Here is a 27936-nt window from a genome sequence, read left to right as displayed (position 1 = left end):
TTTAGTGCATTAATTCAAGAACTTTGAGAAAATTTACATGTAAAGTCATCAAATTCATAACATAGACTCTGGGACCTATATACTAAGTTAGTATATAGGTCCCTGTTAGTATATAGGTCCCTGTTAGACTTCAGTGATGTAATGTGGTAGCACTGTCTATACCTCAGCCATTTCATTCATGATGGGGAAACAAAGCCTTGATAGAGAATTCGATATATACTTCACTTAGCAAATAGCTCCTTAATTCATAATGTACACTAAATGAGACTGTCAAAGTGCCAATCAATCAAAGTCTGAAAATCTCTGCCTCTGACTTCTACCTTTGTCCTATAATCTCGCAGATATCAAGATTACTACCAGTAAAGCCCTCACATTTAATATTTATGTACCTCCAAATTAAAAATTAACCCCCCCCCCCTCCCATCGGAAATACTGTCGACTGGGCTACAGTGATACTGGGAGGTGACGAGGGTTTGTCCCGGGACAGATTATAGGTGTGATTTATCAATAAAGTCAATAAACAGATAAAGCCATGGATAAGCTATACGTTGCTAACTTTATTAACAAAATTACGAACTCCTGTGATTTTTCTAACTAGACTACACAATCATACATATGTCATTATGTGTCAGCGTTGACCCAAATGGAGACATCAAATGCCACATACGCACATTGTTGCTACATTACATTTCGTTCACGGTCTGCCACACACACCAAAACAAACCCAATCTGCCGTTTATAATTAAAACAATTATTCAATATTAACCTACCTGATAATGATAAACCACCCTTAAATCTACATCACATAGAATTTACTCACTCGTCGCTTTAGCCATTGCATGACAATGCATTAGGAAAACGAAAGTGAAAATTATATCAAGTCACCCGAACCGGGTTTGTGCTATTTTTACACACACGGTGACAAAGGCACGCATGACACCACATGCTGGGGCTGGGCCCCAAACAAGCTTAGAACCTGTGCGTGAGACTTACAACAAACTTTACATACTGGAATTTTCTTGTTTATTGTAAGAACATTCACTCCAAAGCAAAATAGTTTTTAAAAATGTTGAAAATCAAGTCTCAGAAAAGTTTTGATTTTAAATAATTCATTTGAATTCACAGTCCTAAGCCACAGGCACTTGATGTATGCTGATGACAGAATTTTACTCTTTTCCTCTGCTGATGGATTACAACAAGAGTTGAATATTTTACATAAATATTGCAGTGATTAGTGTCTCAATATTAATACAGCAAAAACCAAGATAATAGTTTTTAACAAAGCAGGTAGACTCTCCAAATCAAAATTTTTCTTTGATGATGTCGAGCTTGAATGTGTATCAGATTATAATTACCTAGGAGTTTTATTTTGCTCTTCTGGTTCTTTCTCCTTTGCTCAAAAACAACTTTATCAAAAAGCCCTAAAAGCTTTCTTTAAACTCGGGAAAGATTTCATTTCACTGAATCCACATATTAAAACCACTATGCACATTTTTGACCATACCATAAACTTATCTTATTATATGCATATGAAATTTGGGGTTCTATAAATTCACCTTCAAAAATATTAAGAACTCCAGGCTGTAACATTAATAAAATGTACTCCAACCTATTTTGTGACAAACTTCATTTGAAATTTTGTAAATCAATACTTGGGGTACACAAATCTGCAACAAATTTTGCTGTGTTTTCTGAATTGGAAAGATTTCCTCTATACTTTGACATTGTCAAATCGATATTAAGTTATTGGTACAGACTTGAAAACCTTGGTCAATCTTTTCCACTATTGAATGATGCATATTGTGAATCTAAGTCACTGTTTGAACAGAATGTTCCGTCACGGTACAGTACCACCAATTTTCTTATCAATAAGCTAGATGGTGTTCAGAATTTGACTTGTGCCAAAGTACATAAATTCAAAAGTGAACTGAAAGATTGTTTATTCAAAAATTATGTTAAGGAATGGAAATCACAAGCTACTTCACAATACGACAAAAATTAAAGTGCTACATATCTTTTAAACAAAACTTTGGTCAGGAGAAATAATTAGAATTACTCAAAAACTTTGAGCAGAGAAGTTTTACACGCTTTCGCATATCGGCACACAGATTAAATATTGAAAGAGGCCGATACCAAGGCATTCCTAGACAAGATAGACACTGTACTAGATGTAATACCAATACACTTGATGATGAAAAACATTTTTACTGTCATGTTCTCATAATGAGGAAGAAAGAAATGTTTTATATGAATTGGTGAATAACTGCTGTAAGAACTTCTGTAACATGAATAATGATCAAAAGTTGATCTGGCTCATGACAAATGAAAATGCACGAATACTCAAACAAATCAGTAAAATGATTTTAAAAACAGGGATATAGAATACTAAGGGTTGTATAACTATAATTGTATGTATAATTTACTCCTTATCACTTTCAAATAAACACATCTATAAATAAGCTAGCTGTCTCGAATACTTGGGGTTCAAGACTGCCAGTCTGATTGACTTGGCAAAGGCACTGTCCCTTGGTACCCCCTGTATTCGTGACAACATTTTATAATATTGTTTCATTTTCCTACCCATGTAACATCCTTGTTGTACATCGCATTTTCAATCAGTACTATAAGCCAACTCAAGACCAACATCAATGTAGAAATGGTATATATCTGTTTATCGTATTGTGTAGTTCTATTTAATTGTATACAATACTCATGTAAGCTGTCTTGAATATATAACATCTGTATATGGTATGCATGTGTACATATTGTGGTATCATGTATTTATTTTTGTGTATACTATAAATAAGCTGTCTTAAACACTTAGGGTACAAGACTGCCAGTCTGATAGACTTGGCTCAGGCACCGTCCCTTGGTACCCTCTGTGCTTGTGACAACATTTTATAATATTGTTTTACTTTACTTCCCATATAGCACACTTATTGTACAGTACATTTCCAATCAGTATTGTGATGAGAATTCAATACTTATGTCAATGTAGAAACCCTTAACGTATATATGGTACACATGTGTAAATTGTATCATGTAGTTATAATGTTTAATTGTTAATTTGTATATGCCCCCTGAGGGCCCTTGATTGGTGAATAAATATATAATAATAATAATGTTTCTGTAAATAACTTATGACCTCTGTATACTAATAATAATTACGGTAAAATATGTTTTACGGCTTAACCGTGTTTGAGGGCGAAGCAAAAAGTATTGGCATATCTATATCCAAAACAGGACACACACACACACACACACACACACACACACACACACACACACACACACACACACACACTGGTTTTACCAACCTACAGAGGTATAGCAGTTTTCGGTAGCATTCCGAGGTCACCGTCAAACAAGGGGAATTCTGCAAAATTTTGCGCATCTGATGCATGTTCCCAACGATATTAATCTGCATTTGACCCAACAAATTAATTTTATCGTTTCATTTGTGAACTATAAAGCATAACAATTTCAATACCAAACGAGGTACAAATAAAAGTATACACTATGCTCGAGGTACTATCAAATTATCTATTTTTAGAATAAATGAGAAAGTATAGTTTTTTGAAAGAACATAATGTATTGAGCATGCATATCTATCAAAATATTCTTATGAGATCTACAGTTAATTAAGTACATGTATAAATAAGACCTAGAGGACACCTAAAACCACATAAAATCTAGATAGTCTTTAGAATTAAAAAAGATGAAAATTGGGATTCCCACTTCTTAAACTTTCATTTCCAAAGGTTTTGCAAACAGACGAAATATCAAATGAAAAAACGAATATGATTTGATACCATGAGTATTCAATTATAAAGAGAAAGTTTTCACATAATGAATCATTTTAAGTGAGAGAAAGGCTATATGAACAGAATAATCGTCCATTAAAACGTGTGCCGAGAAGGAAAAACTAATGGTACATATAACCAACCTTATATTTTCTATTATCCAACAACTTGTGTACCGATATTAACATCTTATACACACTTTCTATAACCTACACACTATCTAAGAGAGAGTGTTGCTAAAACGCTGAACGGAAAACTAAACAGAAGACGGAACGGAACGAAAAATATTGTATGCAATAAAGTTATGAGGAGGTCAGCATTTTATAAAATAAAAAGTTTATCATGAACAAGAGAAGCAGAAATTACAGATAGAGCGGGAAGTCATCCACTGAATCCACCGTTTCATATCCTTCATACTAATGCTATACATGTATTTTGATATCATCAATCTAATATAGACCTAGTGTTTTGAACAATAAATTCTGATCTACACATTATTCATTAAATGCCTCGATCGTTCACACGGATGCGCATTAAATTTTACTTCGCATTAAATATGATGCGAAGTAAAATAATGCGAGGCGGTAATATTTAATGCGAAGTAAACTAATGAGCATTAAATTCGTATGTATCTCTAAATTAAAGGATAGACTTTATTATTGAAAATTATTTTATAGATACTTTTGCCTCATTCACACGAAGAATTTAATTCGCATTAAACGTAATGAAGTCGCAATACGCAAGATCGTAACTTGATACCGAGTTAGCATTAGAGCTCGCAGAAAGATAAGAAGATATTATTTGAAATGTTTTACGCACACTAGGCCATATGAACCAAGTTTGGCCCCGCCCTGGAGTCAGAACCTCTACGCCAGGGATCATGAAATTTACAATTTTGGTAGAGGTATTCCTGCTCTAGATTACTATGCATTTAGTTTTTCTTACACTCGTGCGGTTGTAGAGAATATTGGTCAATTTTTTGGCAGTAATTGCCCCGCCCCTAAGGCCCCAGGGGTGCAGAAGTCCTGATATAATTTACAGTTTATGCCCCCCCCCCCCCCATCCCGAGGCTGCTTCAAGTTACATGTTTATGTTATCAATAAGAAGTTAAAAATTTCATTGGTCACGCACGACGGTAATCCGAGATTCCTCTGACTCTTACCCCCGCTTTTATATTTGACATGTGCACATGTCAAATATAAAAGCGGGGGTAAGAGTCAGAGGAATCTCGGATTAGCACGACGGATGTAGACCAATAATTGAATTCCTATAAATGAAGGAATATGTTTACTTTAAAAGCATATTCATTGGTCACGCACGACGGATGTAGACCAATTATTGAATTCCTATAAATGAAGGAATATGTTTACTTTAAAAGCATATAAAAGCGCAATGGCATGAAGTTACCTTTCATAATAAGTACATAAAAAGCGCAATGACATGCATTAATATATCTAGTCAGGTTCAATGTCAATCTGATTAAAATAAGATCTTTGATCCGCTCCGTATAGCGACATAACAATAACGGAGCGGATCAAAGATCTTATTTTAATCAGATTGGTTCAATGTTGGAGGGAGATAAATCTAACTTCACGCCATTCAAGGTACGAGGTTCGTGGAAAATAAACCGAAACAAGAAAATCAATCCTCAATAGTATGGCGGTCCATTCTATGCATTATAGACTTACGACTTTAATCTTTATCCAATTGTTGTAATATATATATATTTAAATTATATGTGTCCTTCAGGATATTTCTGAATTCATATCTTATCTATTCATCTTATCATTATATTATATGTTTTGAGATATCATTACATGTATTATTTTTTAGGTAGGTGTCTCTCACGTGAAAGGGATAGTAAAGGTCATTTTGTTCAAATTTGTTATATGAATTAAAATGAGTGGAAATGACTCATACAAGTCATTATCTGTATAAAATTTTTTTTTTAAAAACCCAAACAATTTCATGCATTTATTTCCAAATTAAAAATGGTTATAATCTTCAAATTATGTCCTGTGAATTTTAGCTTCCTGGACAAAAATTCAATCTGCTATAAAAGTTGGCTCCTAGTGTAACTTTTGACAAACATGCATTCTCTTCAAAGTTGAAAAATATCATTCATATCTCATTTTTAATTATATTCTAACATAAGAAATAAGATGATTTGGGGTGAGAATTTTTTTCCATCAAAATGAGCCTTAATACCTCTTGAAAAGTTAACATTAGACATATATTTGATTTTAATGTTTGTTCCACTAATCTTACTGAAATACCATGGAAATTATAGGACTATATATACGACTGCTTATTGTCAAAGTCTGCAGAGATCCATGGAAGAAGACCTAATGCAAATGAACATCGTCTCTATTCTATAAATGCTAATTACGCAATGTGCGCGCCGTAGATATATTGTAAACATTTTCTGAAAACGTCTCACAAAGCGGATGTACCTCTCATGAACAGTAGTAGGTATTCTCTCTCTCTTTCCCTCTCTCTTTCTTTCTCTCTCTCCTCACGAAACCTAGTTAAACAAATGTACTAAATTAAGTAGGCCTTAATTCCCCTTCCCCCGAACAATTCGCATCATAGTCATTGTCTGGTGTAGTTATAAGGACATCTATATATATATATATATATATATATATATATATATATATATATATAATTTTGATTTTCAATATTTGTATATATATATATATGTGTGTGTGTGTGTGTGTGTGTGACAGACCCGTGTTTTATATTATATTATGCATATACATAGCAATGCATATTGTGTGTGCATCTATTAAAGCAATTGATACTGTACACACACACACACACACACACACACATATATATATATTAATTTATTTGCATTACATTTCTACAGATGAATTCTAGATTTATTCAACCAACCTGAAGTTTAGTGTATTGATTTTTAAATGGTCATTTGCTAGAAAGGTCCAGAGTTAGCCTCAGGACTCTAATTATACTCTGGTCATGGTCATTTTGTATCTTTTAATTCCATTGGTGTTTTAGTTTGTATATTGGTTTTTGGTTTGTTCTTGTGTTTCCCGGCAACAGTTCTTTGAGTTCTTTTGTGTTTTTTGGTTCATACCTTATCTAGCTTCTGAAAGTGTTGGACGGATTTGAGTTTTGGTGACTAGTTTTTGAGTTTATCTTATTCAGACCTTAGACTGTGACAGTAATTTCCATTTGCATGGTAAGTAATTCTTTGATACTGATATTTGATATGTTATCTAATAAATTACCATTCAATATTAAAGGACTTGTCCCGTAATTTTAGAACTTGCATAATTTTATGAAAAATATTCTTTATACTATAGTTGAAAAGGATACTAAATACAATAAAAATTGTTGTGAGCATATTTACAGAGATATTGCGAGTTGAAATTCTAACACAACAATATGCATATTTCGATCGGAGATTTACGCGCCATATTACTGTGACGTCATATGCGACAAGCACGTAGTAAGCCGGTGCCGATTTAGGTGATAATCCTATTATTTTATCTATAAAACCGCTTTAACAGCATTATTTGTATATTTACTCATAAGTAACGGACTATGGTGTATTGTGCGGCATACGGTTGCACCAAAGTTCAGGAATTTAATCATGTTAGTTCCTCAAAAGGATGCAGCTCGGAGGATGGCATGGATCATGCATGTAGCCTAAGTTTGATGCTACAGAAATCAGTCGCTTGTGTTCGGAACACTTTTCAAAACGTCAGCTAGACCGAGATCCTGAGAATTAGAAGGCGACTGGCTTTGTGGGAGCAAAGATTCGGCTTAAAAGTGATGCATACCAGGCCTAGATGTACCTCTTCGTTTGTTCAAAGTCCTGGAGTAACGGGAGTTCAAAATGCCCCAACCCCGAGGGGCCTTCTTGAAACTACAATGGGCTGATGTGAGTGTTTCTTAATAATACGATGCATTGTGTCTGTTTATAGCGAGAATACTTAATTCCAGAAATAAAAAAAAACAAAAAACACCAATACTATACGTCATCAACAACAGATGAATGGAATGTTTGTGTTTCAAATAGTATAGGGGCATCCCCCATCATCCCTAATCGTATTTTATAAACTGTAAACCTACAGCTGTACCGTTAAGGCGTAGTTTATAGCTGTCGGGGATAACCCCTCGCAAGTCAGGCACGTGGAACCAGGAGGTAGGGCTATCCCCGCTTTTTCAATCAGTATTTATTGGAATGAACCCCCCCCCCCCTTTTTTTCCCCCTTATAATAGTGGTAGTGAAAAGGTTTAAAAGATTGTAAGTTTGAATACGAGAAGTGAAGACGTGTTCCTAAGGACGATTGCTAAACCTCCCCCACCCCAGCATCGAAAACAAATTAAGGAAATAAGGATGCCCCCCCCCCCCCCCCCCCCCCCCCCCCCCCCACACACACACATAGAGTAGATATTCGAAGGTTAGACAAAACAACATTAATTTGATTAAATTAATATTTGCTTGTCAATTCTTTTTAGTTGTAAATTAAATAAGTCGTCATCTCCTTTTGCTGCTGCCCCCCCCCCCCTCCCCCCCCCCCCCCCCCCGAAAATGAAGTTTTATATTTTACAACATTGCATTATAAGATGATAACTTGTAACATGTCTGTAAAGTTTTGAATTAGAAGTGATGATCATAAAAGGAAAACTGAAAAGGGTTATATCTGTTGCATTTGTGACAAATTTCAACAAGTATCCCCCTATCTTTTGTATACAGACTATGGTGCCGCATAATGATACCGACATTTGCAAGTCAAACTACATCATTACATTACCTAATCATATTGGTTGTTCAAATATATATTGTACTTCTGTTGATTTTAATTAATGAATCTGGATAATATTCAATAATATGAAAATGAAGTCTTTTAATGCTACTTTAAAGTAGCATTAAAATACTTCATGTTCATATTAAAAACTTATGTTTTTTAAAAAAGAATTGTCAATATATATTTGCAGACTATGTGGAGATTCTTTGCATTAACTTAGTGGAATGCCATCTTCCGTTTCTATCATGTCCAGCAGCTATTGCGGAAGCCGGCAGAGGCATAGGTTACAGAACAGCACCTCTTACCTCTTCCTTCGCTTATTTCAATATGGATTGACTCATCTGCATTCAGTCTCATTGCCGCAAGAGAGACAAGGTTTGCCGATGGCAATCTGGTTGACTGTTGAGGACCCAAGAACCGCTGAAACACTTGTTGATGATGTTATAATTGTGGTTTTCTATTGATACTATTTAGATGTGTTGGAATTTTTAGTCATAAATAAAAATATTTCTCATTGTTACAATATGCTTTTTTGTTTGTTTTCAAATGGCTCGTGTCAAGTTCAAACCGCGTGTTGATGATTCTAAATAAGAGGCGATTTTGTGAAAATGCCCAGTTTTCAATCGGTAATTTTATCTGTAGTAATAGTTGTAATGGTCTATACTATACCACAAATAATAAAAACAAAGGAACCGGTAATTTTGTTTGTAACCAGTAGTACTAATATTATAGACAAAATTACCGGTTCCTGTTTAGTGTTTTCTATATATAAAGTATACTCTCATTGAACCGTCTGTGTTGTAATATGTAATATTTAAACAGGTATTCATTATTCAACACATCCTCAGACAGGAAAAGTACAGTCATGTACCTTGATTGAGCGACATCGTTATGCAAATAATTCAAAGGGGGGGGGGGGGGTGTCGTTGTGTCTATTGCACCTTTGATTATGTTCATGATTTAAAAATATATATCGTATATTTGATAAGACATGTAAAAAGCTCTACCTAATTCACGTATTAATTTTAGCATGTGTTGCTTATTTTGATTTCTTCATGTTTACTTCGTTCGATAGACGCGTAGATTACATGTATAAGTAAAATAGAAGAAAATGAGTAATCAATTGAATGACTGTAAATTATAAATAATGCAAATAAACAAAATGTTAACGTAATGTAGATACGTGTACATGCATGTCAGTGTGCACGATAGGCTATAGTACATGTATATATCATTAAATCCCATTCGTCGTTTTCTTGTTGAACATTTTTAATGTAAAGGAATAATATCTAATAAAACAAATTCGTCATTGATGTAAAAAAAAAATAAAAAAAAAATATCTACCGTACCACATTGGTATCAAATGAAGTTACATAATAACAGGCTTCTTCACAATAAGCTGATCGGCGAGAGATGCGATTGTCGCATATGACGTCACGGCATCACGTGACCCGCTCTCCTCATTGGCAGAGATTTCGAAATTAGGAAGTCGATTTGAGTCGATTGAAATGTTAAATTAAACCTGGAATTTTGCTTTAAAAACTGGGAGATCATTTTTTATATGTATTGTGATAAAAGTTGCTTCAGTTTCTAAATAATTCACGAACGTGGGACATGTCCTTTGAACCTGTCATTATACACTTAATCCCTTAAATCACTTGATTAGTGAGAGTGAGACTTTGAATATAAAGTTGTGTGTAAATAGTTAATTGATGATGTCTCATTGTTTCATATTTTAAAGTAAACTTTTGGGATATAACTCTCTTGCGTCAAATCTAGAAAATCAGCTTAGACAATTTGGTCTATCCCAATTACTATGGTTAATTTCGAACACTGGTTCAATCACACCAACGCTGTTCAGGTTCGTTTCAACAAGATGGTCTCTTTATTATGGATCAATAAGAAAAAGAATAAGAAAGCTCTGTAACAAATATTAAATATTTGGCGTATAATATGAATATAGATATTATCATCAAAGGGAGATAATTCAATTACATGAAATTTACAAATTCGAATGTATCCCACTTCTTTAATCAATATACATTCATCATAAAATATTTACAATAATTATCATTGTAAGAATATGAACATAATTGATTGATGCAATATATAAAATCACAACATGCATACCACTCAATGGGAATGAGTCATGAAACTCACATTATACACACTGACAGGCTGATATCTACAAATCAATAATTAACTACTTTGTAGATATCTACTAGGCTTAAAACAAAAAGTTTACTTTAAAAGATGAGACAGTAAGACATCATGAATTAACTATTTACATGCAACTTTATATTCAAAATCTCACTCTCACTAATCATTTACTCCACGAAAAGTGATTTAAGGAATTAAGTGCATAATGACAGGTTTAACATTTAATGGTAATTTAGATAATATATTAAATATTAGTATCAAAGAATTACTTACCATGCAAATGGAAATTACTGTCACAGTGTAAGGTCTGAATAAGATAAACTCAAAACTAGTCACCAATACTCATAATCCGTCCAACATTTTCAGAAGCTAGATAAGGTGTGAACCAAAAACACAAAAGAACTCGGAAGAACTGTTGCCGGGAAACATAAAAACCAACCAAAAAGCATAATACAAATTAAAACACCAATGGAATTAAAAGATACAAAATGACCATGACCAGAGTATAATTAGGAGCTCTGAGGCTAACTCTGGACCTTTTTAGCAAATGACCATTTAAAAATCAATACACTAAACTACAGGTTGGTTGAATAAATCTAGAATTCATCTGTAGAAATGTAATGCAAATAAATGATATATATATATATATGTATACAGTATCAATTACTTTAATAGATGCACACGCAATATGCATTGCTATACATGTATGTTTGCATAATACATGTATATAAAACATGAGTCTGTCACACACACACACACACACACACACACACACACACACACACACACACACACATATATATATATATATATATATATGTATGTATGTATGTGTATATATATATCGACGTGTGTGTGTGAAACTTGACTCCACTATACGTTTATGGGTATATGAGACTGTTGTCCTCATACTACACTTCTGTCCACAAAACTCAGGTCTAATGGTTACAATTGTCGTTACTGTACACGTTACCTATTTCTTTAAATTATTCTAGGTACAATACATGTTAAATGAATGATCAGTGGGTTAGATAACCAAATAACAAGAATTTAAAAAAAAAAAAAAATCGAATTTACAATGGATGCATTGGGTCAAATGCTGTCTGACGTGTTTCATACCGATTGTAAAACCTTTCTTGGCACACTGATTTTGACTACGATTTACTCTGTTTATCTGATCAAGATATAGGGCTCATGGCAGGTGTGACCAGTCGACTGGGGATGCTTATTTCTCCTAAGCAGTGTTTTCCATTCATTTCATTTGAACAGGCCCATTTAGAATTGTAACAGGCCGGGGGAGGGGGGTATGGGGATTCCCCCCATGAAATTTTGGAAAATTAGACGCAAAATCCTGCATTCTGAGGCATTTCAGGGGGCAAAATGACCCTTGTTCAATATGCCACTTTTTAACCTACATTTTTAAATATATACCAAAGGGTTGAACATTTTTACCTCGGACAAGTTAGTCACAGTGGTGTTAAATACACACCTTTCCGATGTTTTGACTGGAAGAAATCATGTAAGGGCTATTCCAGAAATAAATACATGAGGGGGGGGGGGGGGGTCGGGAGGCACCTTTTGTATATACCAAGCACCCATAAAAAAAAATAAAAAATTACCCCATGACCCATCAAATTGATAAACTCATTTTACAATGACCCATCTAAAAAAAAAAAAACTAACCAGACCCACTACAAAAATATTTTTAAAAATGAAAACGGTACAAATCTCGCGAGGTTTTCGGGACAAACATTCTAGTCAATGACGCGGTAATGCCTGTGCGACATTGTATCACAGTAGTTCTGAAGAAACGATGTCACATCAACAATCAAAGGCATCTATGGCGGGAATGTTGGAAAGATCGGGAGTCCAAACGATCCACGAATCGTTCGTCTTCTAATGGAGCCCGCGCCCGGAGGCCTCTATATCACCATCACACTGACTGATAAATATAACGCATCGGTACCCTCGTATAAATCAACTAAGGTTTGCCTATTTTTATTAGAAAACGGAATACCTATTGGTTTCAAAATATTCCCAAAATCGATGCACTGTAAACTGTAATAATCTACAGAACAGAGTTCGCTGCCATCACGTCCAAAGGGACCCTACTAAACGCGCCTCTAATTTGAAGAGTGTCGTAATGGAAAGTTATGCGCTGCAAAGAGCGACAACTCTAATAGTTCTTTGTTACTTCCGATTTCAGATTTCGAAAGCAGCATTTCGAAAGCACGTTTTCAATTTTCCCTCCGACGTTTTGTAACCAGCACGACAAGAGCGACAATAAAAATATTCTGAAAACTCAACACCCACGTGGCACAAAATAAAACAATAGAAACTACCCACTACCCATAATATATATTTTTTTAACAGTCCAACCACGGGCCAAATAAAATATGAAAAAATATGACCACCCACACAAAAAAAAATTCATTTGCCGCCCGACCCCCCCCCCCCCCATTTGATCATTTCTGGAACAGCCCTAATGTATTCGTTCGACACTTCATTATTTTTCACTGCCATGTGCTTCTCACGCGCAAGGTGAGAGTTTAAAATATCGTCCAATCAAAATCGCCGTTTCAAAAAGCTCTCGATAAAAACATAAACAAGGAAGAAATATGAAAGATATTTATAGTCAACCAATTGCTTCCGCATACTTTCTTTGCAAAGATTGATCGTGTAAATCAACATCACTGAAATTGACAACATATTATTTTTTGATTTTTTTTATATTTGAACCGGCCAGAAAATCGTTTGAAACGGTCAATTTGGCCGGCGGCCGGTTCTTAGGGAAAACACTGCCTAAGCACCTGGTATATCCAGGGGCCCGTGTTTGCACAGCTTTTAATTTTGTATTCCTTAATTATAGGAGTTATGAGATCGATCACTATTCGTTATCTTCACCTTTTCAGTAGTAAACTAGATTTGACAGATTTTCTTTTAGAAAAAAAAAAAAACGATCATACCGCATGATCCTTTCTTTCGATCGTAATTATTTTTGCTATTCGAATTGTCATTGAAAAACTTTTCTTCCCATTCGTAATGTTTCATCGATGTTAAAGCAATACTAGCTGTCATTTTGGTTGCAAAATTGTGATTGACTATTTCAAAGACAAAAAAAAAAAAAAATAAGGTTTACAGACTTTTGTTATTAACATTTGTGTTAGAAACATATCCAGAGGCAAACTAACATTGTCTTCCCGTACACAAATTGATTTCTATAGAATGCTATATATTAAAATTGAAGTCTTTTTTTGATAAAATCTTAAAATTTAGTTTTAATTTTATCAATGACTATTGTTAAAGTTACATACATAACTATTATAACAGCACATTTTTATAATAAAATAACATTTTCAGATTTAGAGCTAATATTACTTTAATTATTATTTTTTAAAATCTGAGATCGACAATTACTAGAAAATAATATCAGTATTTTCTCACAAAATTTTTCCGCGGCCACAAAATATTAAGGAAAATGATACCAGCTGATGTTGAGTAGGACCAGTTGGATGGGATATGAACACAGAAGTGGACATGACACTTCTTTAGCAGTGATTTTGTCTCATTGATGGATTAAGATAATAAGGGTCAATGGACTTGCACCAGAAAATGAAACTAAAAAAATATTGAGTTTGCTTAATACTTATGCACGAAGATAATTATATGAAATTGTTTGCAGTTTTCAGAGAATGGAGGACTCTGCAAGAGGATACGGGAGGAGGGGTGGAGGAGGGCGAAGGCCCAGACGAAGTCGATCCAACACTCCGCATAGGGCTTCAGAAATCCATGCAAATTCAAATCTGGTTCATATATACGATGACGACAATGATGGCGAAAACCAGGAAACTAGGCACAACTTGCCAATATACGATTCATCAGAATTTATTGATAAATTGGGAGAGCCAAATCGTAGAAGGGGTGGAAGGGGAAGATCAAATTTTCGAGGGAGGGGACGTAGGGGAGAATCAAACCAAAGAGGAACCTCGTCAAGCGGGGATTTTAGAGGGAAAGGTGGAGGCCGCGGTTACTCTAGAGGTCAGAATTCAAACCGTGGTCAAGATAGTGACGGTCGACCCAGAAATAGAATGATGGGGTATAAACGACTGCAAGAGCTGCATCTTGAAGACAACCCTGATGATGTGCTTCTTCAGTTGGTGACAACCAGAAACGGATTTGGGGATTTATTGGAGAGAGAAATAGAAAAAGATTGGATGTTTATGCTTGTGGAAATTCTAGTGAAAGCGTACAAATCAAAGAAAGAGCTTAACTGCAGTGAGCTTACAAGGCACTTGAGTACGAAACAGTTTATACCAAACCATCTTCTACGTTTTGTAGCCGATATTGAATATGGTGTAGTTAAATATCATGACGATAAAATGGGAGCTTTATTATGGAATCTATGTCAGCTGACCCTTATTTTGTTTCAGAATATGCAAAGCAGTTTACCATTGCTGATAACGATCCTTGATACGTTGGAAAGATTGTTATCAAATGATTACAAAATCGTTTGTGAGATTTCATGCCCTGACATATTTGCACAGCTTGAAACGTTAAAGGAAGCCAAAGATGCGATTAAACAAGAATATATTAAGAAAAAAGAAGAAGAAGAAAAGCCCCAAAAACGTCAACAACCCATAGAACAAGAACCACCAGACGATTTTCGCGAATTATCTGTTCTTCCAACCCTTCACGATCTGCAGTTCAACAAGAAACCTTTCTTGCGATGCAACAGATCTAAAGGTGGATATGATGATTTACAACAATACTTAGACATACAGTTCCGTCTTTTAAGAGAAGATTACTTGCACCCTCTTAGAGAGGGTATCCTAGACTACCGTAGAGAATTAGAAGTTGCAAGCAAAGTAGGGAAAAGGCGACAGACGGACATAAGAATGTATGAAAATGTGGAAATACTTCGTCCTCTGTGTTCAAACCATGGAGTCAGACACGTCATCAAATTTGATGACACAAAACTGAAACACATACGCTGGGAATCATCTAGAAGACTGATGTATGGGTCTCTGCTCTGCTTGTCATCCGACGGCTTTCAATCGATGCTGTTTGCCACGGTGACAGAAAGAAAGATAACGGACTTACAGAACGGAATACTTGAAGTTCAGTTTACGGAGGGGACAGAACCCTCATCTCTCTCATCCACACAGACTTACATCATGGCGGAAACAACAGCGTACTTTGAAGCTTACAGATACATACTTCAAGGTCTTCAAGAAATTGGAGACGAAATGCCACTGCAGTCATGTATCGTTCATTGCAAGCCAAATGCAAAGCCTCCAAAGTACATTAATAAAGGAACAGTAATACCATATGACTTTGGTCCACTTTGTAAGACCACTAAGAAACCCTATCTTTGCCCTGTGCTTCGTACTAGCAGATGGCCATCGGCCAGAGACATGGGCTTTGACGATTCACAGCACCAGGCTTTACAAATGGCTATCACAAAAGAAATTGCAATCATTCAGGGACCTCCTGGGACCGGAAAGACTTATGTTGGACTCAAAATTGTTGAGCTTCTCCTGCACAACAAAGAAAAGTGGAGAGAAAATATGAAAATGGATCCTATTTTAGTTGTTTGTTACACAAATCATGCATTAGATCAATTCCTTGTAGGAATTTCAAAGCATTCAGACAAATTGGTGCGTATTGGAGGGAGATGCAAAACTCCGGAATTGGATGAATTTTCATTGCAAAACTACCGGAAGGAAGCTCGCGAAGATAGATCCATATCAAGAACAATCCACGAAAAAAAGTACGATTGTCTTACAAACATGAGGAATTGTAGGGAACAAATAGGACAGGTTAGCGAAAAATTGAAATCTGCAAAACAAGGTATTCTTCAACTTAGCGAATTACGCCCATTTATAGACGACCATCATGCTGATTCTCTGCAAGATACTTCGTTCGATGAACAAATGGCCATGTTCACCACGCAAAGGTCTGTACCCAAAAATAGAATAGATGAATGGCTTGGTTTTAACACAGACATGATGTTTGATTCAATTGACTTCAATGAAAACATCGAAAATCAGCAAAAAAATATTCTGATGTTGGAATGGGAGGAGGAATTAACTAAAGGGTCGAAAATAGAAAGGATAGAAAAGGATGCGGCAAGGCTTGTCAAGAACCCGTGGCAACTAACTTTGCACGAAAGAGGAGCACTGTATAAGTATCTTCTTAAGGAATTTCAGGAATTTGTAAGTAATGAGATGATGATTGCTGCAAACGAATTTGGCCAATCAAAGAAAGTAAAAAAACGGCAAAATATTCCCTATCAAGAAAAGATAGATGAACTTTCTAATCTTCGGACAAGAAGCGAAAACGTTGTGTTGCAGTGCAAAATGCTGATTAGTCACATCCCCAATTACTTGAAGAAAATACCAAAAATGATTCAAGAACAAGGTGATATATTGGATTGGTTGTGTCTGGACGGCTCTCCTGAGAGCTGCAGTCGAATAGCAGAAGTTCTGAGGGAGGAATACATCAATGCAAAAGAAGAGGCTGATTACGAAGATGAAGAAAGAAGGTTGGAGGAAGAAGATGAAGATGATGAATTAAGATTCTTTTCGGGATACAGTAATGATAATGCGAAATCTCCTTCACAAACATTAAGCGGTGCATCCCTTACCATCCTCTACGGTTCTGTCGAAAGATCGGACAAATCTGAGGGCTGGGTTTCTCAAATAAATCGCACCAAAATGCGTCGAAATCTAAAGAAAATCATCGACAGTAGCGACATCATGAGAGTAAGAGAAGTTCAACTGGTGAAAGATATTTGGAAACTGGATCCGCATGGTCGACAAAGACTCTATCGTTACTGGCTAAATTGTTACACTACCCACTTGAAGGATTCCATAAAGGAAGCAGAAAAACAATATGACGACCTTTGCAAAGGATATAGAGAAGTGCTGGATGCTGAAGATGTTGAAATAATGAGGGGAGCTGATGTTCTAGGCATGACCACAACTGGAGCTGCAAAATACAGAAATATTTTGCAATCTATCAAACCGAAAATCATCATTGTCGAAGAAGCCGCTGAAGTCCTGGAGTCTCACATTGTAACAACGATCAATTCAAACTGTCAACACTTAATTCTGATAGGGGATCACAAACAACTGCGTCCTACTCCTACAGTTTATCATCTCGCAACGAAATACAATCTTGACATATCACTGTTTGAAAGGATGGTTAACAATGATTTAAATTATGTGACACTGGGAATACAGCACAGAATGAGACCGGAGATATCGACGTTGATGAAATATAAAGATCTCTATCCAGATCTTGATGACCACGAAGATGTAAAGAAGTATGAGCACATCAAAGGGGTCATTAACGATATCTATTTTATCAATCATAATGAATCAGAGTTGGTGCATGGGGAAACAAAAAGCAAATCAAATATCCACGAAGCTAAGTTTGTTAAAAGACTTTGTAGATATTTTCTCCAACAGAACTATGACCGAAGTCAAATAACTATTCTAACAGCATACACTGGACAAATTCTTGCGATGAAGAAAGAAATGCCCAAACAGGAGTTTGAAGGTGTCCGCATCACATCCGTAGATAATTTTCAGGGAGAAGAAAACGATATAATCATACTCTCACTTGTGCGAAGCAACAACACTGGTAGCACTGGATTTCTTAAAATTGATAACAGGATCTGTGTTGCGTTATCAAGAGCTCGAAAGGGGTTGTTTGTAATCGGCAATTTTGATCTTCTCTGCTCTGAGAGTGAACTGTGGAAGTACATAGCTGATACTATGAAAGCGAATGGCAATATTGGGAGAGGTCTAGTTCTTCGTTGTGGGAACCACCCCAGAAATAGTGTTAGTGTCAGCTGTGATACAGACTTTGATCAAGTACCAAACGGAGGGTGCACTCTGCCTTGTAACTATGATCTCAAGTGCTCCCACAAATGTGCACAAATCTGTCACATTTCCGATCCAAACCATGAATTCTACAAGTGTTTACGACCGTGCTTGAAGAAATGTGGCAAAGGACACAGCTGTCCTCGAAAATGTTTCCAGGACTGTGGAAACTGTCCTGTCAAGGTTTTAAAGACTATACCGTCTTGTGGACACATTGAAAGTGTCCCATGTTCTATAGAGGAAGATGCATGGACCTGCAAATCTCAGTGTGAGCAACTTCTTTCCTGTACTCATAGATGCAAAGGAAAATGTGGTAACTGTACAAAGAACAGTACGCACGAAAAATGCGAAGAACCATGTGTAAAACAACTTTCTTGTGGTCATGCCATTGTTTCAAAATGTTTTGAAGACGCAGAAAATCTAAAATGTACAAGTCCTTGTCGTAGTGTACTTGAGTGTGGTCATAATTGCAGTGGAACCTGTGATGATTGTCAGCAAGGTCGATTACACATTCCCTGCCAGTCTGAGTGTCGAAGAAAACTTATTTGCGGGCATATTTGTTTGAGGCCTTGTATTGAAGGTTGTCCACCTTGTAAGCAGAAATGTCAAACTGCATGCACACATCGACGATGCAAAGCAAAATGTTATGAACAATGTGAGGACTGTCAGGAAATGTGTACTCGTAATTGCGAACACCAGAAATGTACAAATAGGTGTGATGAAAAGTGTGATGGATTGCCGTGCTCAAAAAAGTGTTCAGTGAAGCTTCCCTGCCAACATGAATGTATGGGTGTTTGTAGTGAAAAGTGTCCTATTATTTGCGAAAAATGCCATTACAAAAGCTTTGAAGGCTCTTCCGACAATATCAGTAACGATGTTCGGATTGTTGGACTGGAAACTTGTAAACACTTCTTTAGCATTGATTCGATGGACCTTTACATGTTTAATCCGACAAGGATAAAAAGTTCTTCAGTCCCAATAGGATTTAGGCAATGTCCTGCATGTTCATCCCTGATAAAAAAGAGCGTGAGATATAAATCAGTAATTGAGGAATATCGGAAAGATATGGAGGTCATTAAACAGAAAATTAAAAATGACGATATATCGGTAGTGAAAACAGAAACAAGCGACATTTCAAAGAAAGTATCCTTGTTGAGAAGTAAAGATCCAGATGCAGTTGATTTAATCATTCAACAACTTGAAGAGAAAGAAAAGTTGCCAATTGAAAGGGTCAATTTGGCACATTCGCAGATTTTGATTTTGGAATTGATATATAATATTTATCAGCAGATTATTCAGTCAGTCATTGAAAACACAAAAGAAGAAAAGGTGATTGGAGAACAGTTGAAAAAGATCCGTAATTGGTTGTTTGAAAGTGTCCGTACTACAAAAAACAAGGGAAATATACATAGAACTGTGAAACGAACATGTTTCTCGAAACAAGAGCTTCTTGACATACGTATGGAATTGATACGATTGGCCTATCAAGTCCAGTTCCTGAAGCTGAAGGCTAAATCAAGCACAAAATTAGATGAAATCAGAAACATATATGGATCTGTGATTGATTCATTGTTAACGACGAGGTCGCAACTTCTTGAAAAAAATTGCCGTAGAATCCGTACATTGGCAAGATTCAATGGCATAGGGCTAGATGATACATTATTTGATAGTTTGATGTACCACGCAGCTCTGGAACGTCATAGATCGTGGCAGTATGGAACCTGGTTTAAATGCAAAAATGGTAATTTAACTCTCTCTCTATATGTATATGGCAAATACTGAAAATGTGTATTTAACCTCATCTCCGATTGTCATATGGCGTTGACCATTTAAAACGATGTTAATTAACGAGACATTGAATCATTATTATGATAATTAGTATATATGTTTGTAATCATAATTTGTTTTCCTCCCGTCTATAGGTCACATATCCAAAACCTATCAAGAAAAGGAACAGTGTCCATCTTGTGACCTTTTCATTGGAATGAAGACCTACGAGAATATTGTTCCTCCAAAACGAATTGTGTGGGTACCTTTACCAGAGGATCAAAACGAGAAACCAAGACCTTCACCACGTAATGATAAGGATATGAAAAGAGAGATAAAGAAACGTCAGGAAAGCTCTGAACAATTCATGGATTTGCAAACAACAATGCAAAATTTTACAATATCCGGTCCATACTTGATGGGAACAAATGATTTAGTACACACTTCTTCTTTACTAGACACAGCCAGAGGAAATGGATTCATGATACCTCCTACTATAGTATCAGAAAATAAGTATCCGACCATAAGACCAAAACCAAAGTATGCATGGGAAAACATTTCCCCAAATCAAGAAATCGGTGAATTAATTCCCTCGAATCCGCATTTGTTGTCTGGAAATTCTACGAAGACTACGCAAAGCATGCATCAGGCAAAACATGATGATGAACATTCCTCTGTGATACCCGAATCAAGAGAAACAAGATACAAAACCATGCAGAAAGCAATGTTAGATATTGTTCCGAATACGAATTATGAATGGAAGAAGACTTCATCAAAGCAGGAATTCGAGAATGATGTTTACACGCCATCATACACAAGCCCTATTCGCCGTTCGTCAAGTAGCGATGAAAAACAAACTGAGAAGAAAATTGTTTACACATCAGAAGAACTCCTGAAATTTCAACCAAGTCGGCCCAGGAAGACTACTGAACAAAGTCTTTTGAGTAGAAACAGCGTATTTGAGTTACCGCAGTCCTTACAGAGTCCTCTTGATATAGATATAAGCTTAGATCTTGCTGAAGTAAGGCAAGCGCAAGTGGCGGTTAGCAGAACCGAACGAGAGGAACAACGAGAAACAGATCAGACGGTGGATCAAAGTTCAGTAACAGATCGCCATCGGAATTCATCTCTATCAAAATGTCCAAAAGGTTAGTGCCAGAGTAGATAACTACAGTAGGATCATTTATATTCATGGGGGCAAATTTTCAGGAATAGCAAGATTGAACAATTATACTTGGATGTAATTTCTTGGATATGGTTGCTGCAAATTGATATATTATTCATATTTGAATTCGCAAATATAATTCCTGCACTTCGAAAAATATCTAATTTATGGTCTAAATTCATGAAAACTTAACCCTCATGAATACAACTATTGTACAGCAAAAATGGAAGTGAAAGTTTGTAAGCATAATATAAGGCACACACACACACACACACACACACACACACACACACACACACCAAAGTGATGATTTAATGCTATAATATGACTATTGTACAACTTGACTGCCAAACTTTTAAATTATGAGATGTTAACAATTCATAAAACAACTGGCATATTTTATGTCCATAGTAAATGCAATGAGACAGTACATCATAGAATGTTTGTTTATCTGTTTCTTTTACGTCAGTATAATTTCATCATTTATTTAGAAAGTATACATTTTTTAGTTGGGATAAAATATCCTCGGATACTCCCGCATAATTCTCACGAATGGTGCCAGGGGCCCATTGGATTGAATGTATTTTATTTATTCTCTACCCAGAGTTCCGTGCGCTCCTCGCACTACACTTCTGTCAACGGCTTTTTACAGAAATCTTGTAAAAGTTTCTAATATCCAATATTTATGTTTTCGACTAAATATTTAGTCATGCTATGAAATGTTTTTGGTGCTGTTAAAAGATTTGAATATAAACATGGAATCAAAAGTAAGAAAAGCTGTAAAAATACGATAAAACTTGTGAAATAAGAGACAAACAGCTAAATGGTAAATGTGTACTTATTAAACTGCCAGTGGGCTATGAAAAGAGCCTGATGTCATCACCTGTTACCAGAACTTTTAAACGGAAAGGAAACCGAGAATTATTGTTTATATCATGTTATTATATTTTCACGTGATTCCAAGCGTTGTCAGAGGTGTATGTGAAGCTTGCGTAACGCGCCCTCTGGTGAGAGAATGGTATTTTCTTATGATTTTATATAAGGCATATATATAATTTATATAAAAAGACATAATATCACTATATGCATAATATGTATCAAATATTTGTTGCAAATATTTTTCAAAGTCATAGAAATATCATATACAATGTTGATGTAGATATAGCAACAGTAGAATAACATAGCAGTTACTTGAGGAATAATGTATAAACAATTTAATCGACTCATTTTGAAACTTTTAACTATTAGGTGAAATACCGCAAATTTAGATCTATATTTAGCGCTCTTGGCTGCAGCAGTGTAGGTTCTTTAACGTACCAACGCCACGGGACCTCCGTTTTACAAGGTCAAATCCGAAAGACTTGTGACTGTCACTTCTGAATGCCGAGCGCTGTGCGAAGAAGCAATGACTGTCTATGTTTACGCTTTAGGTTTCACGCGGCCATGACATTATTATTATTATTATTTACAGTATTTATATAGCGCGTTATATAATTTTTAAAAATCTACTCTAAGCACTTTACATTAAAACAACAATAAAAAATTGAACATAATTATCTAAAACAGTGTAAAAAAAAAATAAAAAATATTTGTTTCATTAAAAGAATATGAATTCTAGCACTGGCTTACACAAAATCGTGATTAAACTACAGAAAATACATACAAAAAGGTTTCATAAAAAAGAATATTAATACTATCACTGTCACTGGCTTACATAAAATCGTGATAAGCAAGTCTGAAGAAGTAAGTTTTTAAATTTTTCTTGAAAAGTTCGAAAGAATTTTCGTTGCGGATATAACTTGGAAGGTTATTCCAGAGTGTGGCGGTTGCTTTGTCAAACCTTCTGTCGCCATACGTTTTGGTCTTAACTCTTGGTGTTTAGATAAGCATGGCGTTTTCGGATCGTAAAGACCTTGATGGATTGTATGGACTGACCTCAGGGCTCAATCTCACGACCTCCCGGTTACGAAACGAACACTCTATAACTGAACTACCGCGAGCGCTGTTTAGAGGCCATGCATACATGAATAGTAAAAAATATTGAAGGATTAAAATTAATTTCAATTCCAGTACTTCATTTAGAATAAGATGCTTTGAATGATTTTAGCTCACCTGCTCACCTAAACCTTTTATTGATCGAAGTTTGTAAACTTTTAACCTATTATTTGGTACAAAGAATCCTTGGCTATACGAATTCAAGATTTTATTTTATCAAATTAAGCTTCATATTCTCATTCGAAAGGAAATAAGACAATGGATAGATATGAAAATAGGGAGTTTAAATTATCTCATGAACCACTGCACCAGATAAAGCAAGTCTTGCAAGAAAGCTCCCATGCATAAAGAATACTTTAGTATACAACTTCAAACCATAACCAGGGCAGGATCACTATAGTCTTCTGCAAAGGAGTAGAGAACTTCTTTGCAGTTCTTACCACAGTAGAACCACAAGGGTATACCATTTGTCAAATTTTAAAATATGCAACCATCTTCATGTAGTCAAACCCGTGGGGATCCGGGTTAGAATATATCCTCATTAACACCCCACCCCCACCCCCACCCTGCTTGTCGTAAGAGCGACTAAATGGGGCGGTCCTTCGGATGAGACCGCAAAAACGAGGCCCCGTGTCACAGCAGGTGTGTCATGATGATAAAGGCCGTGAGCACTGAGCATAGGCCTAAATTTTGCAGCCCTTCACCGGCAGTGTTCACGACTCCATATGAGTGAAAAATTATCGAGGGGAACGTTAAACAATATACAATCAATCAATCATGTAGTGAATTTTTTAGTTTATTAACACCGTGACAACTGGAGCCAGTGTGGGGCCATAATAGGTCTATCTATCTACCTATCTATCTATCTATCTAGAGAGAGAGAGAGAGAGAGAGAGAGAGAGAGAGAGAGAGTACGTCATAGTTCAGATTCTTGTTTTGTTTGATATACTTCACTAGATATATTGCTTCTATTACAGGCCACATAATGCTCAGAAATGAAACCGAGTGTCGATGGTGTTTAAATTTTGATACCCCTGTCTAAGAAGCCGGACCACGACGAGAGACAAATATTACAGTTATTGCATGTTTCACCCTCATGCGGTGACCATAAACGGTCATGACCGATTTGTAGTTGTAGACTATATATATATATATATAATCTATATCTGTGTGTGTAGTGTGTGTGTGTGGTGTGTGTGTGTGTGTGGGGGGGGGGGGGTTCAACCACTTGGACGAATAAGAGGTGTCCTAATTCGCTCCCCAAAAAGCTTTGATTAGCAAGTGTAATTTAGTGCTAGTGTTTTGTTATTTCTTTAACCATTTTATGTAAATCTTTTCGTTTGTCCTGAGGAATGGGCATGTCAACCCTAAAATAGCACAATCTAATTGTTGTCCCGTGTTTTAGCGCTTTGTATGATTCTTGTATTTGTTCTTGTATCCACGTTGTGGATCCAACATTTCTAAGTATCGGGTGTTGATGGAACTCAGTACTTTTTTATGTATATATATATATTTTAATTGCGTTTAAGCTGGTGTTATTAGTCGGCATATGTACTTAATGAAGCCTAGAATGGAAGATATTAATATTTTGTATGTATAAATGCGTTCGATTTTCCCCCCACCATTATCACAGTACCAGGTTTCCTCAAAAAGTGTGATTATTCAGCTTGTATACGTTAATTTATAATTCCTTAGAAGTACAAGTGCATTTGTACATAAAACGTTCAAAGTTCTGAATAACCACAAGCATGCCTTTAATGATTTGAATGGCATGTAATAATTCATCATTTCAAAGATATTTATTAGCTTATTAAATTAGGATTTAATGATTTAATTGAAACACACACCACCATGTCCAATACACACCCTGAAAGAGTGCGTATGTTCTCGTGAGCGAGGCCCTTATGCAGCGTATAACACGTTGACTATATACATGTAGCATTTGAAAATTGTAGTAAAAATACAAAAGGAATCAAGCAGTGATTAAAATGTAATTCATCGAATAAAGCGATCGACTATTTAGGATTTGATCACCACCACAACCCATCGTCGATGGGGGGGGGGGGGGGGGGGGGGCTGTTTGGAACCCCACAATAGTGCCTGCGGGATTGATCAGTAATCATTCTGTCTACTTCCTGTCTGTCCCGACAATGTCATAACACAATTTGAGTATAATATCTACACCCCACTAAGCACCCTGGCGCTTGGAAAGGTTTGGTGACCAGCGTTTTAAAACAATTGTGTCCGAATGTCAACCTAATGAGACAAAGTAAAGCTTCTATCACCCAGGGTTTTTTTTAAGCTTATTGTGAATTAACAACGAATATGGTGTTATGTCAGTGAAGCTAGATTTGTGTTTGGGACCTAGCTGTACATGTATATTGGGACCAACCTGTACATGTATATTGAACAGTATGTTTGATATCTATCTGTATATTGTTTTTATTAATATTTTGTTCTTTTTTTTATGTCAATATATATTAGATCGCATTCTATGTATTTTTCATGTCCAGGGCGTTGTTTACAAATGTAAGCATTTGAATGTTTCAAGTGTGTTGTGAACATTTTTAATTTAACACATATGAAGCAAATTTTTCATGAAGACACTGAATGATAAAAATTTGTAACTTTACGGCATTTTAGTTTCACCTAACCTGTACATCTGTGTTAGGTATTACATAAGTATGCCTTTATATTGATGTATTTTGTTTTAAAAACAAAATATATGTAAACACTTTCATGGAAATGTATTCTTAGAAAAGACGTAAAGTGTTTGGGGGCAGAATAACTTAATGACACACACAGAAATTTAAATTATTTTGAATTATTTCCCTGCAACAAAACTTATTCAATGTAGTTGCAAAAAATCCAGGTTTACAATATTTAAGAAATATGTATATACATGTACTGGATATAAGCTTTTCTAGAAAATTCTACCATTTCAGTTCTTAAAAAGTATTTCAATAAAATGAAGTTGTAAATCCGTAAAACTTCATAAAATCTTATGCTTTACCTTATATATTGTTATGCAGAGTATTGAAAACCGTCTCGAAAATGTTGCTACATGCAATCTACAATTAATTAGATTGAAATAGACTTGTTTATCTTGCACCTTTACATCAATGACGTAGGTTAATACGTATTTTGAAAATCAATGAAGAGGGCTTACAGTTGTGTCTGTATTTTAAATCCCTATCCTCGTATATATGTGTGCTTTCTATCTGTAAGTGGTGGGTAGTGATTTCTTTGTTTTTTTTGTCAGGTCCTATTTCTAAAGTTATCTCCTGTCAGACAAACTGAATGGATATACATGTATATTAGTTGGGTTTTTGAAAAATTAATGAAAGTACTTCACGATTACTTACTTCTTCTTTGAATACTGTAGATTCCTTATATTACGCGAGTACTTAATATCGCTAAATGCCTCGCGGACGTTAAATCGCGTGAATTCGCGAGTGTTCTATTGATGAAGACCTTTTACATGTATTTCGGCAATGTAGAAATGAAAGCGAGTAATTTTATTTTGCCTGTCGTGCTTCTCGCGAAATTTCGCGATAATATATTCTTCGCGTATATTTATGAATTTACAGTATTTGTTGTATTTTGTCTGTAGATGAGGCATCTACAGGCAAAATACAATGAATACTGAAAAGTCTGCGTAAGTAGAACAAAGGAGATACTTACCCACTACTCCCAAAACAAAATTGTTTTATTCATCGTGTTTGATATACTACTACTGATTTCGCAATAATTTAAGCCAATATGAATATATCTGCTATTACAAATAAATACTTGAAAATGCAAAATCGTTGTTTGTCTTCGATATCGAGCCGATTAACTAAAGGTTCTGAAGAGCATAAATTGCTCACCTGGGTCAAATGACTGCATAGTAAGTTATGTGATGAAAATACGTGGCACAATGTTTTGTCGGTCGATAATATCAGGAATTCTTGATGACCCCGAGAAGTACTATTGTTAAAATAACAGCGTGCCACTTTGCTTGATCGAGCGTGTAAATTTCACTGATTGGCCGTGTGGTTTCAATAAATGTGAGTTTAGATGACCACGCTATGCCATTCTTTCAACATGATTGGTTACTGAAATCAAAACCAAAACTGCTGAATAAAGGTAAAACCTGTTTCATTGCGATCTTTGAGAAGCCTCGCCCAAACGTCCGCACGCTCGATCAAGCGAAGTACCAAGCTGTTTATATGCTCACTTCGTTGTGAGCGCTATAATAGAGGAGCCGTGTCGAAATTCCATCCGTTGAACAAAAGACATCTTGGAGACCTCCAAAGGAACACTTTTATTAGGCATGGCGTCTTGGTGGACTAAGCTTGCTTTTTATTTCTCAAGCAAACAATCTATGGCGATGC

The 27936-nt window shown here is 35.7% G+C and overlaps 2 protein-coding genes across 3 annotated transcripts in view; one reads left to right on the top strand and one right to left on the bottom strand.

The window, feature by feature from the left end:
* The window catches only part of LOC125683448 (uncharacterized), a 33567-nt gene extending 32608 nt beyond the window's left edge, over positions 1-959 (bottom strand). Inside the window, exon 1 of one of the 2 annotated variants that reach the window (XM_056142729.1) lies at positions 821-959. In XM_056142729.1, coding sequence (XP_055998704.1) covers positions 821-851 — 31 coding nt within the window. In that variant the 5' untranslated portion in view covers positions 852-959. Of the gene's footprint in view, positions 1-770 lie in introns of both variants that reach the window. The other variant, XM_056142730.1, reaches the window with a different exon arrangement.
* A 5232-nt stretch (positions 960-6191) lies between these two features.
* On the top strand, positions 6192-27366 carry LOC125683456 (NFX1-type zinc finger-containing protein 1-like). The gene is made up of 4 exons (XM_056142728.1): positions 6192-6271; positions 14427-20374; positions 20556-21548; positions 24538-27366. The coding sequence occupies exons 2-4, from the start codon at positions 14437-14439 to the stop codon at positions 24600-24602; spliced, it is 6996 nt and encodes a 2331-aa protein (XP_055998703.1). The 5' UTR covers positions 6192-6271; positions 14427-14436; the 3' UTR covers positions 24603-27366.
* The last annotated feature ends 570 nt before the right edge of the window (positions 27367-27936 follow it).

Source organism: Ostrea edulis, chromosome 6 (assembly GCF_947568905.1).
Source record: "Ostrea edulis chromosome 6, xbOstEdul1.1, whole genome shotgun sequence".
Taxonomy (NCBI): Eukaryota; Metazoa; Mollusca; class Bivalvia; order Ostreida; family Ostreidae; genus Ostrea; species Ostrea edulis.
Note: the sequence above shows the minus strand (reverse complement) of the source record. Positions and strands in the feature narration are given on the sequence as shown.

Excerpts from the sequence above, each read along its gene's own strand:
- LOC125683456 (XM_056142728.1), top strand. The coding sequence starts at position 14,437 with ATGGAGGACTCTGCAAGAGGATACGGGAGGAGGGGTGGAGGAGGGCGA. Across the intron at positions 20,375-20,555 it reads CTGGTTTAAATGCAAAAATG|GTCACATATCCAAAACCTAT; the intron begins GTAATTTAACTC and ends TCCCGTCTATAG. Across the intron at positions 21,549-24,537 it reads TCTATCAAAATGTCCAAAAG|GCCACATAATGCTCAGAAAT; the intron begins GTTAGTGCCAGA and ends CTTCTATTACAG.